We start from the raw sequence: 14,035 nt of genomic DNA, 5'->3' as shown, positions 1-14,035 counted from the left end.
GCTCAACCTACTGAGCCCCCCAGGTGCCCCTCTACTCTTAGGCTTTTGAAAACACCTGTGTGATTTCAGATAAGTCACTTCTAGTTCCTTCTGGTTCCACAATTCTGTGACCGTGAGGTCACACCGAGAACAGGAGGGCCCGGTCACACGTAAGCAGTGACTCAGTGTGAGAGCCACATTCTTCCCCTCGCCTTTTTTTTATGGACTGTCACTCTTTTTAATAGTAAAGAAACCTGTATAGAGGAAGTCAAATAAGGTAAAATTATCTTTGGCAACATCTGAAATAGTGTAAAAAAAAAAAAGACGGGATCCCTGGGTGGCACAGCGGTTTGGCGCCTGCCTTTGGCCCAGGGCGCGATCCTGGAGACCCGGGATCGAATCCCACATCGGGCTTCCGGTGCATGGAGCCTGCTTCTTCCTCTGCCTGTGTCTCTGCCTCTCTCTCTCTCTGTGACTGTCATTAAAAAGACAAAAGGATAAAAATGACCAGAAAAGGATATTTCTAGGTTCTAAACACTCCAACAGTAATAACTGACTTACAGATTCTAGCAAGACTTTTTTTTTTTTAAATATATTTATTTATCCATGAGAGACAGAGATACAGGCAGAGGGAGAAGCAGGCTTCATGCAGGGAGCCTGACGCGGAACTCGATCCCGGGTCTCCAGGATCACTCCCTGGGCTGAAGGCGGCGCTAAACTGCTGAGCCACCCAGGGATCCTTAAGAACACTTTTAAAAAGCCGTATCTGATCCTTCATTGCTAGAAGTAACACCTACTTGGCCTGGAGCAATCAGTCACTGACGTATTTTTCCATGTTCTGTAGTCTCTAAATTTATAGATAAAAGAAGCCTTTTGTCCATAGTTCTTGAGTGCTCCTCTCTCTTTTTCTCTCTCTCCTTAAAACATTTATTATTTATATTCCCCACTCATTTCTCATTTGTGTCTCTCACCAGGTTTAACATATATAACCCTTTGATAACGTGTCCTTTGTAAGAACCATATTTGACATGATTTCTTTAACTTCTGGACTCACGATCGCATGCTCCCAGCTGGACCCATTATCAACAGGCGCTGAAGCAGGATAAGTACTAAGTGATACACTTAAACCAAAGAACAACATATACAAATACAGCTTTGATCAGTGTAGGTTTTAGGGGACATTAGGGACAGAGGGGCAGAACAGCCAGTGAGTGACTACTTTTCCTTTTATCATGACTCGAGACACACCCTGCTGCAAATCCAACTGCACCTCTTGCAGCGCACGACGCATGGGTGCTCTAGAGCATCCCCATGCCGCGCCCCCACCCCCAGCCCTTACCCTGTTTCTTTTTTTCCGACAGAGCTTTTCAACCACAGCTTTTTCATACCTCAAATTTCTGGGCTTCTAGCCGCAGTTTTTCTATATTTTGGCTGACTTCTGCTAATTTGTGATCCAAACTGGCTGGGTCTCCCATCTGAGGATTCTTTAGGTAAACATCTTTCATTTTTGTTATGGCATCTCTGAAAAAAAAAAAAAGAAAGAAAGAGTAGGACACAGTGAAGGTGATCAGCCAAGTGGATTCTCCTACCACCCTGAACACTGTGCGAATGGGAGCACATGAAGACTGTGTCACAGTATGGGATGGAAGGGAGGACTGGGGCCTGTTTTCATCCTAAAACTCTCTAAGAATCCTGCTCCCCAAATCTGTATAATCCAGAGCCAGATATGAAATTTTTGGTTGCCTTTTCTAAATGGTATCTGGTACCTCCCAGTGCCCTCAGCAACTGAGAAACATAAATCAGTCCTGTCCCTCCCTTCACCCCAAACAACAACAAAAACAAACAAAACCCAAATAGCCAGGTGCACATTCTTGGTGCAAACCAAAGCTACAGCTGGCATCTTGGGTCTTCTGGGCTACCATCTGTTCCCCTCATGGAGAAGCACAGTTAACTGCTTTGGAAATTTCATTATACACTTTAAACGGTTGAGAAACCAAACCCACAGTTGGTATCCACGACAGGCAGGCAATGCAGCCTCAAAGCTACATATCGCAAGATTCCACACTCTTCCTGAAGTCTACTTGGAGGCGCGCCCACAGCAGCCTGAGTAAATGAATCCCTACAGAAGTGCTGCAGCTATGCTTGGGGAGATCTTCAGGCCCAAAGGGCTCTATTATTTTTGAACTCTGGCTTCCAGGGACTTTCAGAAGGGTTCGAGATGTAAAAAGTTCAGGGCAAATGACTCAGCAGGTGGTAATGGGTCAACTTTAATGAGCTTCATTCAGTGAAAAAAGCAGTCTAAACCTGCTATACACATAAGACCAACGAACCAAGCCATATTTTGAGTCATGGGAAATAGTTTCACTGAAAATACAGAAATATGAGGAAGAGAATTTCCATCAGTCCTCACCACGCCTCTGCTCATCCTCACCCCTCCATCCTCACCCCTCCATCCTCACCCCTCCATCCTGCTGCTCCTTTGGGGGTACACTTCACTTTCCCTGAGGCTGCATCTCCATTACAGCCCTCCATCCACCTGCGCTCACCGCCCCCTGACTTTGCTCCACTTCTTTCTCACAGTGTGTATACTTCCCGACATTATATAACTTATTATTATGCTTATTATTGTTGGTCTCTTCCTACTAGAATGGAAGCTGTCTGAGGAAGCACTATGAGCTCAAATTCTTTTGTTAACTCTGTTATCTCCCCGGGGCGGGACAATACTTGGCACACAATAGATGCTCAGTAAGTATCTGAGATGAACAAATGTTCTTACAGCAAACAAACTGTAACGTCCACCTTTAACAAATTCCTCTCTTGACTTTATGGCTACACCTCCAGCTACAGCCCTATCTCTCTGCAAAACTTCTCAAAAGACTTGTCAAGATTCATCACCTTGGATTCTTCTCCTTCTGTCTCTCCTGATAGGTCTCTCCAGAAGTTTAATTTTATGCATCTTTTCAAAGAACCAATTCTTGGATTTGTCGATCCTCTGTGATGAGTGCATACTTTTTTCCTATGTCATTAATTTACACTCTTTCCTGGCTTCTGTTTCCTCTGGTTCCCCACTTGCTGTGTTTTTTCTAACTTCTTAAGATGGATACTCAGCTCACTGATGTTTACTGCTTTTTGTTTTCAATATGTATAGAAAGCATAAACTTCCCTTTCTGAGCATTGCTTAGTAACTGAGGTGTACAATGTGGGTTCGGGTTCAGCTCTGCTCTATTTTCCAATATTTCTTAGGATTTCTTCTTTAGTCTCTGAGTTATCTGGAGCTACAGTTCTTTTTTTTTTTAAGAGTTTATTTATTTATTTATGAGACACAGAGAGAGAGAGAGGCAGAGGCACAGGCAGAGGGAGAAGCAGGCTCCATGCAGGGAGCCCGACATGGGACTTGATCCCAGGTCTCCAGGTTCACGCCTAGGGCTGAAGGCAGCGCTAAACCCCTGAGCCACCCAGGCTGCCCTGGAGCTAATTAGTTCTTAATTTCTAAATGTTCTAAGCTTTACTGCAGGCTTCAGAGAACACATCTTGAACGGTGTCTACCCTTGGATGTTTGTTGAGATTTGCTTCATGAAAACAGGACATGCTCAATTGTTGGAAATGTTCTATGTGTGCTTGAGAAGAATGTGCACCATGCAATTATTGGATAGATGTGTACAAGGCCAATTTTATCAATTATATTATTTAAATATCTTACCCTGAACCTGTTAATCTGTTCTATCAGTTACTCAAGAGAAGTGCGTTAAGAATCTCCCCCCACAACAATGTGTTTTTAAAAAAAAATTTTTAACAATGTGTTTGCATTTCTTGCACATACTCATGTCAAAGGGCTAATCGCAAAACCTTTTTTATGTTTTGAGGTCATACAGTCGTACAGCTTGAAACTGAGCTGTATGTTACTTGAAGCACTTATTATTATGAAGTTGATCTTCTTGAGCTGACTAGTTCGAGGGTTTTTTGGCCTGTAACTCAGTCTTCCTTTGGTTGGCACTGGCCAACCAGTGCATAGTGTAACTTTTTCCATTCTTTTGGGGTTTTTTTTGTTTGTTTGTTTAAAAATTTTATTTATTTGAGACAGAGCAGAGAGAGACAGAGAGCATGAGCAGGAGGGAGAGGGACAAGCAAGACTCTTCACTGAGCAGGGAGCCTGATGTGGGGATTGATCCCAGGACTTTGGGACCATGACCTAAGCCGAAGGCAGACACTAAACCTACTGAGCCACCCAGGTGCCCCAATCTTTTTCCATTCTTTTATTTTCAACCTTTCTATACCTTATGAATTAGATGTGCCTTTTGTAGGTAGTATACACGTGGATTTTGGGTTGTTGTTGGTTTACTCTGAAAATCTAATTGGCACATGTAGTCTGTTTACATTGAACATATTTTATTTCATTTCATTTTACACATATTATGTGCCAGCTATTGGTTCAAGCACCTCCCACACACTGACACATTTAATCCTCATTATTAACTTCCTTTTCAAGATGAGGAAACCGAGGTAAGGTCAAAAGGTTAAGCTCAAGAAGAGCTTAAGAAGGTTGTCCAAAGTCGGCAACAGAAATAGGTGGAACCGAGAATAGGTTTGAACCCAGGGTATTTTAATATTTTTTAAAGTTTTATTTATTTAAGTAATCTTTACACCCTACATGGGGCTGGAACCCACAACCCCAACATCAAGAGTGGTATGCTCCTCTGACTAAGCCAGCTGGGCACCCTTGAACCCCAGGGCATTTTAAATCTACCCTCACACTTTGTGATTTGATTAGTCCTGCCTTGTTCCTCTTGTACAAAGTGTAAGTTGCATGAGGACAGAGGTTTTATTTATTTTTTTTAAAGCTTTTATTTATTTATTCATGACAGACAGAGAGAGAGAGAGAGGCAGAGACACAAGCAGAGGGAGAGGGAGAGAAGCAGGCTCCATGCAGGGAGCCTGATGTGGGACTTGATCCCAGGTCTCCAGGATCACACCCCGGGCTGAAGGCGGCGCCAAACCGCTGTGCCACCGGGGCTGCCCTGAGAACAGAGGTTTTTATGTGTTTTGTTCTTCGCTTTATTTCCAGGGTCTAGGATATTTCCTTGTACACAGTAAATGCTCAATAAACAGTCATCTAGTGAATGGTTAAACAGGACTTACCTTGTTACCAGCAAGGCTACTTTGAAGGTTATAAAGTTAACCAGCTTCCAAGGCCACAACCCAGCGGCAGAGAAATTTCTCTGCATAATTATTGGACAATTTCTACAATGTTGTTTCAGATACCTGGGTCAGAACTTCTTATTCTCGTACAGAATGTAACTGCTCACCCACTTGGGGCACCTGGGTGGCTCAGTCGGTTAAGCGTCTGACTCTTGACTTCAGCTCACATCATGATCTCAGGGTCGTAGGATCGAGCCCCATGTCAGGCTCTGTGCTGGGCGTGGAGGGGTCTCTGCTTCAGGTTCTCTCTCTCCCTCTGCCCTCCACCCCCACCCCCATATGCTCTCTCTAAAAAAAATAAAAATAAAAGTAAGTAAATAAAGCCACCCATTTCTCAGAAGTTGCTCTACGAGGGGTAAAAGAACAAACAAGTACTTTTCTTTTGCTATGTACTAAAATGGTACTGCCTAACTAATTTTGTTTGTTGGTTGGTTGGCTTTTTGCATAACCAAATTTTAACCCCAGCTTTGCCATAACTGCATTTATGTAGCATCACTTTTCAGCCTATTTACAGAGCACAAAATCTCAAGTATATCTTTTAGAAAATCTCAAATAGATGAATGATTCACCTAATTCACTCAGAATCTATAAGGTGAAAGACAGTTAATAAAGGGGTTTTCAATCAGGATCGTTAGCAAGTATCCCCTAAGTGGTAGAAAAGATCTTCAAGTTATAAATGTGGGGAGGGAAGTGCAAATGAAAGGAGATATCAAATCTTTTCTTCTTATTATTTTTTTGTATGTGTATCATGCTGGGATCAAACTTCTAAAACAGCTCAGAAAACCAGGACCCCCAGCAGCGGGATCCTGATGCAGAAGCTTCTCAAGAGCAAGCAAATACCACACCTCTGACGGCTAGCAGTGTGTGTAATAAGACATACCGTGATTTGTTTTCTAGACATCATTAATACGCTTTATAAAAAGGTAAAGAGACATGAGAAACTGGGAAGGTTGATTGTCACTTATTCTCAAATAGAAAAGACAAGGGCATCTTGGACTCAAAGCTGGGATGTGGGGCAAGGAAGGCGGTAGGAAGAGAAATGCCACGTTTGTCTTCCTCACTTGTACAAAAAACTCAGCTACACACTCATGAATAAAAAAAAAGAAGAAGGTGGGGGATGGGGGAAACAGTGTCCCAAGGGGACACTTAATGCACTGAGTGATGTATAGAAGTGTTGGCTCACTGTACTGTACACTTGAAACTAACATAACACTCTATGTTAACTCTACTGTAATTAAAATTTTAAACTTAAAAAGAAAAAAGGAGAAGTGTTGAAATACAGAAAAAAAAAAAAGATAACCAAATGTATTTTGTTCCCCAAACTCAGAGTAAAAACCTCTTTGTTAAAAGAATTCTCCCGATCTGTAATGAAGCCATCCAGTAGACCCTCTGTGACAAAACACAGGGCTGAAATAATCACTTCTCTTGAAGCTATTTTAGGGTTTCCCATCTTTCTACACTGAAGCTGAATTTCTTAATAAGTCGTATCACTCCACTCTACCTTTGATCCATCTCCTTTTGAATTTCTTTATTTAATTCATCGACTTTCTGTTGCAGCTTTTTCCTTCTCTGCTCAGGTGGGAGGTTGCTGAAATCCTCCGGTGTGGCGCCCTGCAAATGCAAACATGCGTGAGCCAGTGGCACTCCTTGAGGACAGACACTAAGTGAAGCCTGCAGGACAGATTCCCCAGACACCAGGGGATGCAGATGTCTGCGTGTGTTTTCATGAGCTACAGTGAAGCTCTTTCCCACGACACCCAGCTGAGATGTGAGTTCAGTGCATGCAAACTGCAAAAAAGTCCCACAAACCGGTTCGGGGTTCGGGTTTGCTGGCCAAACCACCACTGCAAAGGCAAGGAAGCAAGGCCACAGAAAGAGAGTGGGGAAGAAAAAATTCTGACCCCTGCGAGAATGGATGAAAAACCAGTTTTGAAGCGGATTCTTCACTTGACCGGCAGTGCTGGTAGCAACCCTGAAGTGTGAAGGAAGTTTGAAGTTTCTGCTTCCTTCATGCAACAGGGACAAGTACCCCCAGCGACTGTTTCATGTCCAAGGCACTGCTTTACTCCCTAGTCTTTCTTCCCACTTCTTCACACAGGCTGAGGCCAAACATTTCCATACCCAAGTGGCAGAGGGGACATCTGGTTCCTTGGAGAATGTGGGTGAAAGGGACATGAAAACATTGATGTTTCCTCTCCCTGCTGCCTCTAAAAGTCTGGTCACTCCTTTTTGACATCTGTAGGGTGACCTCACAAAATCCATGTAGAATGCGTGCTCCTTGACCTCCGCACCAACTTCCCAGCGCACAAAATCCATGTCAGCTGTTTCCAATCCAGCAGAAGGAGCCTATTTTGATATCTTGATCCCCTTTCAGAAACAATTACTGTCTTTCCAAGGTGCGTGCCATCTAAATAGAGCTTGCAGACTTCCTCAGATGCTTACATGTCAGAAGCTGTGGCTAAGCCACTGGTTATCAAGTGCTTTTACTTCAATGAAGCGTTTTCATAAGGAAAGAGAAGCGTATTCAACAGCTAAGGATAAGCCAAGAAATTTAAAAAAGAGGTTTTACTTTAGAACCAGTTAAACACACTGGTTTGGGAGTGTGGGTGGAAAAGAGAGGACCTGGATAATGGAATTCCAAAATCGAGCTGAAATTGTTAAGCAGCTGACATGATGCTTGTGACCGAGGCTCCCTGGCTGCTTATGACAGAAGGCCAGGCTGCTGTGCTGGAAGCGTGTGATTTAGTAATTTACCGGAAGGCCATGTACAGCCCTTTCAGTGGAGTTTCTCAGACTCGTGTGTGTGTGTGTGTGTGTGTGCATGTGTGCACATATGTAAGAGAGAGAGAGAGGGAGATGAGAGAAACCAGAGCACAAATGGCTATTCCCTCATGGCAAGCCAAGCAAGCTTAGTTGCCTCTAAAACTAAGATGATCCAAACTCATCTTCAATATGGAAATAAATCAGACTTGTTTTCTTCTGTCCCATATGCTATTACCATCTGTAATACTTGAGACCCAAATTGTGTGCTTGTCACTGAGCCCGAAAGCACGATACCTCGTATGTACTCATGCTGAGTTTACTTAAATTGGATCAGCATGTTTTCCAAAATTAAGATTTGTTTTGTTTTTTTCCAGTGCCAGAATGCACCATAACACAGGGCAAGACACGCTGCTTCAGAAGCCAGGAAATCCAGTGAGTGCTCCATGTTAACTCATTAAGAGTTACTAAGCCTAACTAACTAGGGGCTAGCAGGCCCAAAGAATTTTTTTCCTACAAAGAATGGAAAAGTTCTCATCTCTGCACTAGTCAGTACAGTAGCCACACATGGTGCAATGGTAGAACTGAATTTTACATTTTTATTGCATTTTAATTAACTAAAATGTAAATAGGCACACGTGATGGGTAGCTACCGTATGGGATGACATGGGTGTAGACTATGAGCAGGTGGTGGGTTTGCAGTGGTGCGTAAACACAGTACTTGTGACTTATAAACAAGTTCCCTATACAGTGAAACACTTTAATTATTATTAAATTATTAATTATTAACTTTAATTATTTATGAAAACTAAAAACAGTTAAATAATAAACCAATGAATTAAGTCCCTTCCAATAGATATTCTGTGTTTCTGTATCATTATTTAGAAACTAATCTTATGAGCAATGCCCCAAACAGACTTCGCATTGCTTTCAGGTCATGGCTTCTTCTAGATCCAAAGGATCATAAGGTGTCTGGAACTACCTTAAAAGGCCATTGTGTCCAATTAGCCTTTTAGGGCTTGGATTATTTTAAACAATACACTGACCTATGATTCATTTTGCCATGAAGGGATTTATATTTCTAGCTTTGAGTCAGAGTAGACGTTCTGAAATCTTTGGAGGGGCCCAGTTTGCAAAGAGACTGGCCACACCTATGTCACTGGTTTTGCAAGAGGGGATCAATGCGTGTGGGGATATTTTATATGGTTGTGGCTCTAGGAGGAGCTTGTTTTACACACTTCGGGAAGCAAACTCTTGCTCCTGAGCATCTCCCCCCGATAGCACAAGCAATAGCTAGCTGCTTCTTGTGATTTTACTTTTTTTCCACCTCGGGCATCTTTGGGGAACACTTCCTTTCTTTATTAGCTTCAAAGTAATGGTATAAAGCACCAATTCAATACCAGATCAGTAAAATGATTCCCATGTCAGACAGAAAGATCGCCTAATATTATTATTAATATTATCTTTTGCTGCTAGCACCTCAGCAAAAGAAGAAATACAGGGGTGTCTGGGCGGCCTGACGCAGTGGCTGAGCCTCTGCCTTTGTCTCGGATCATGATCCCGGGGTCCTGGGATTGAGTCCCACGTGAGGCTCCCCATGGGGCACCTGCTTCTCCCTCTGCCTGTGTCTCCGCCTCTCTCTGCATCTCTCACCAACAAATCAATCAATAAGTAAAATCTTAAAAAAAAAAAAAAAAAAAAAAGAAGAAATACAGAAACAGCAAGGAAGGAACCCCGGTACCTTAGAGATTCCTACTTAATTGACCCAATTTCTCCCAAATTCATGCTGCCGCCGAACGTAGTTCATTGAAACATTTAGAATGTTTTCCTTCTCACGGAGACCTTAATTAAGGACTCGTCTGGGGATTTTATTTCACGGTCTAAGAAATATGTTCCATTTAATAAAATATTCATTTCCTCCTGGGTTGGGTTGGTTGCCAAATACTGAGTCAGGCTGAAAAAATTCTGGGTATTCACACATATGCGTATCCCTGTACACACATACAAATATGTATATAAGGATAACCCAGAAACCACCATCCAGCATTAGCAGCAGCAGTGCCTAAAGCAACTGACCTGTTTGATCCCGGGTTTTGGCACCAGAAAAAAAATAAATAAATAAAAAAATAAAAAATAAAATAAAATAAAATAAAATAATAAAATAAAATAAAATAAAGGAACTGACTCTATTCCTGGTTGAATTGTTGCAGTTTATCATTGTTCATGATTTTAGGACATTCTCAGCTGTGGTGGTGAGAATACTATGTAACTTACACATATCTGCAGTATAGTTAGGGGTTATAAAGTTAAGAGTTTCTTTTAATAAATTAAATGATTAGTCTGACTGTTTACTAGGGCTACGCAATTAGGTAGGAACGACACGGAACACTAAGTCAATTATTTTAGAAAGGCTTAGGAGGCTCTTTTCACTGTCCATAAAGTCACCTTGTGATTTCTTCAATCAGCTACTCACAAGGCACCCTCGTGTTTATGAAGCAACTTAGATTCCGTGGTTTGGGATTCTCACAGGCCGCCTTGGACCTGAGTTGAGACTGGCACCATTTCTGCACGTCTCCTTCAGGTTCTGCGCATTTTTCATCTGCTTCTGTGGCTCCCAGGGAGGAGCATCTTCAGCTGTCAAATTTACTTTTACTCCAAATGATCCAATAAATAAACTCCCCCATATTAATATTTATATTTATGCTCACATTTAAATAAAGTTTACTAACATTTGCCATCCTCTTAAGGCCCCAATCAGAAAAGAAACCAAATCATCAGTTAAGCGTTAATTTTCTTAGCAACTGGAAAAGATTAAGACCACCTTTAGTAGATTCTGGACCTTTGTATGGCAAAGGTCTAATGAAGAAACACCAACGAAAGCACACGCAAGAGAAACATACACCAAAAAACCTGATAAGATTCAGGACATGCATAGAATAATTGTGCTTACCAGCTTGAGAGAAAGCTTCATGTAAAAATTGGAGACGTAACAGGGGGGAGAAAAGAGAGAAAGAGACAACACATCAGAAGAAGAGGAATTCGGTCAGTTGCACCGTATTAACATAACACATAAATTCACCTGTCGCTTGTGAAAATGACTGCAGCGGATCTGTGCAAACGTTCACAAGAGGGGCTGGCCCCTGCCAAAACCTTCCTGTAGCTGCCACGTTGCCAGGGCAAAGGATAAAGACAGAAAAGGAGACTTTCTATTCACAGTTCTGTATGGGTCACATCAGCCTGGATATAAGCTAAAATAAGTTCGCAGTTGGTGACACATGCTGATAATAAAAGACAAAAATAATCACGTAGGCTTTTTGTTCACCGCATTTACATGGAAAGTTTTACTCGCAGGGGGTCTGAAGAGCAGTGACTTCCACAATGTACAAGTAATGTATTTATCTTAAGAAACTCTAATAAATATGAACTCTTGAAGGCATTGAGGCAAATTCTTGAATGGGTGAACAGGTAACCAGGGACTGCAAGCTGCTCTAGGAAACCACCCGCAGGAGCCAGGAAGCTTCTCTGCATGAGGCTGGAGGCAGGACAATGCTCTTGCACCACTTAGAAGGTGTATTCAGAGGCTCTCCATCCACTCTGAGGCCTACCCATGGGGATAACATAGTATTTGGGAACTGACGGGGGTAGCTGCCCTGAGAGTTACTGTTAGGAAACAGAGAGTCAACTATCTCAACTACCAAGGAGGTAAGCCTTGCTATGGATTTCCTGACAATTATCAGGACATAGCAGGTGTAATTCTCCTGGGTCTGGGGATTAACAAAGGCATAGTGATCACTGGACATGAAACAGATGAGAAGGCATCTCAAAATTAGAAAAAAAAAAAAACAAAACAAAACCCAAAACATCTGGTTCTCCATTAATGCCTGAGACATGCTCTGTGGCTGTAAAGCAGTGTTTTGTGAGTGTGGTGCATTTTTACTCAGCGGGCATCAATCCTAAAAGTTCAGGCAGTTGTGGTAGGATCAAAAATATGTTGGAGACAAAGTACCAAAGAAAGCGCCCTTTGATTTTATTTTTTTTATTTTATTTTTTATTATTTTTTTATGCCCTTTGATTTTAAAATGAGCTGGAGGGTGTTAAAAATTCCTTAAGCAGATTTAAAAAAAATCTTATACATAAGATTAACTCAAAATTGACACTTCTTTTTTTTTTTTTTTTTTGACACTTCTTTTTAAATAGGCATCCCACTTTTAAAGAAATTGCCCCTGTGGGGAAAAAGACTTGGAGGAAAGAAGAAACAAGACAAAACTTTTGGGAGAACAAGGTATATCCTGGCATACTCATGACTGTTCTCATGGGCCTCTCCTGTGAGCTTTAGCACAGATCGATTTGTCACATCTTGAGTTCTTTACAGACAACACTGGGTGCACAGCGGAAAACTTTGCAAATATCTTCCTTATAAAGCACGCTACCACCTACAAATGTCTTCTCACACGTTACTATCTAAATGTCACTAATTCAAAGACCCGACATTTGCCCTCTGTACACTATCTGGTCTCTATTTGGGTACTTCTGTTACTCGCAGGCATAGATAAATTAAATATTCTTCCTTAAGCATTCCAAAAGAAGAATTCTAACATCGGAACTAATAGCAGAGGAATATTACCACTTCGTAATAACAATGAGTTATGGGGACCGAAACGAAATCTGAGTACCAAGAGGAAATATCGGATTTTCGAGACAAATTCAATTTTCTGAAGTGCACAGTGATGGGTCATCTACAAGGAACACCATCATGGGATGTGGTCTTCTTGTAACAATCACAAACCAGTTTCCGGTCTTAAGTTGGTAAGCCAGCCAGTTAGATCACTTAACATTAGAAACCGAATCATTTAAGAGAATACTTTTAAAGATTGCATTAAGTGCATTGCAAGACATCTGAGGAACTAAAAAGCTGTCAGTTTCAGGCAATAATTATGGAGCCTTGGGAGCCACACATGTCAATAACACATGAGGGAACACAGAGCTAGCGGATCCATGTGTTACTGTGCAGCCACAGGTACTAACCTCCAGTACGAAGAAAGGGGACAGTGAAAATAAACATATAAGTAAATGGGTTTAAGGTCCATGCAAAGCCACATTACTACTCCGTGACCTTGCTCATACTCCAGTGATCATTTTGGTTCTGCAAGTTTTAGGGCATCACCCCCTTACGGATCCACCTCTTTCAAACGGGGATGTGGGTCCTCGTGCAACACAACTGCCGTCTGTTAAGAGTGTCCTTCTGCTGTGACCACACTCTGCAGTTGCATTTATGGGTGCGATTCTGCTGTAAAATCGTACCCAGTGACATCTTCTCAGATGGCAGTCGCGGTCAACACAGAGGGGGGAAAAGCCAAGCTCAGTTCATTGGCATTTTGAGGAAGTTTGGTTGTCATTGGGAAGTTGGTTCTTTCTCCCACCCAAGTTTTCCAGATGAAGTAGGTTGGGGTTGAATTTATACTCATAATTAGGCCTTTTCTGGGTCCAGATCTCCCAGTGGAGAATTTCATCGCTGGGTCCCCAGTCTTGGTGCTCTCATAGGGGTTAGTACCTGTGCTGTGACCGTATGCCGTGGCCGTCACAGGTAAACTTACAACATAGTCCCTAGCTTCAAAAGCATACGTGGGTTTCCCTATTGTCCTCTTCATGAGTTCTTTGTGAAAACAGAAAGACTGAGTCTGCCAATAATCAGCAAGAGAACAAGATAAATAAAATTAAAGTGACCACAAAACTGTAACATCTGAAACAATCAGTAAGGATTTTCCAAATCTTTTGATCAACTTTCATGGGATTTTTCCATGCAATGAATTCTAAAACATGGGGAAACTATGTCCATAGTTTAGTTCTAGAAGGACCTTGCCCAGACCAGAAAAATACATCTTAATTTAAGACAATAAGATTACATTTGTAAATTGTAAATGGAGATCATACTATCTAGTTTCATTTTTCCTTGACTTACATAAAGATGAAAAAACAGTTAATAATGCTCAGGTGGCATACTTTAGAAATGTTCAGTGAAACAAAATTTCCTTACAGATGCCAACAATTTACAACAAAAAACATTTTATCCTGTTTACTTAGACACAAAATCGGCTATGCT

The 14,035-nt window shown here is 41.7% G+C and overlaps 1 protein-coding gene across 19 annotated transcripts in view; it reads right to left on the bottom strand.

Annotated features, from left to right (window-relative positions):
- FNBP1 (formin binding protein 1) overlaps positions 1 to 14,035 on the bottom strand; it is a 152,155-nt gene that overhangs the window by 9,779 nt on the left and 128,341 nt on the right. For 11 of the 19 annotated variants that reach the window (XM_049114980.1, XM_049114979.1, XM_025475468.3 and 8 more), the window contains 3 exons: positions 10,886 to 10,900; positions 6,677 to 6,786; positions 1,368 to 1,500 (listed from right to left, as the gene is read on the bottom strand). In XM_049114980.1, the coding sequence (XP_048970937.1) occupies positions 1,368 to 1,500; positions 6,677 to 6,786; positions 10,886 to 10,900 (258 nt within the window). Of the gene's footprint in view, positions 1 to 1,367; positions 1,501 to 6,676; positions 6,787 to 10,885; positions 10,901 to 10,927; positions 13,614 to 14,035 lie in introns of those variants that run through there. The other 8 variants (XM_025475471.3, XM_025475470.3, XM_035721046.2 and 5 more) reach the window with 2 other exon arrangements.

Source organism: Canis lupus, chromosome 9 (assembly GCF_003254725.2).
Source record: "Canis lupus dingo isolate Sandy chromosome 9, ASM325472v2, whole genome shotgun sequence".
NCBI classification, from domain to species: Eukaryota; Metazoa; Chordata; class Mammalia; order Carnivora; family Canidae; genus Canis; species Canis lupus.
Note: the sequence above shows the minus strand (reverse complement) of the source record. Positions and strands in the feature narration are given on the sequence as shown.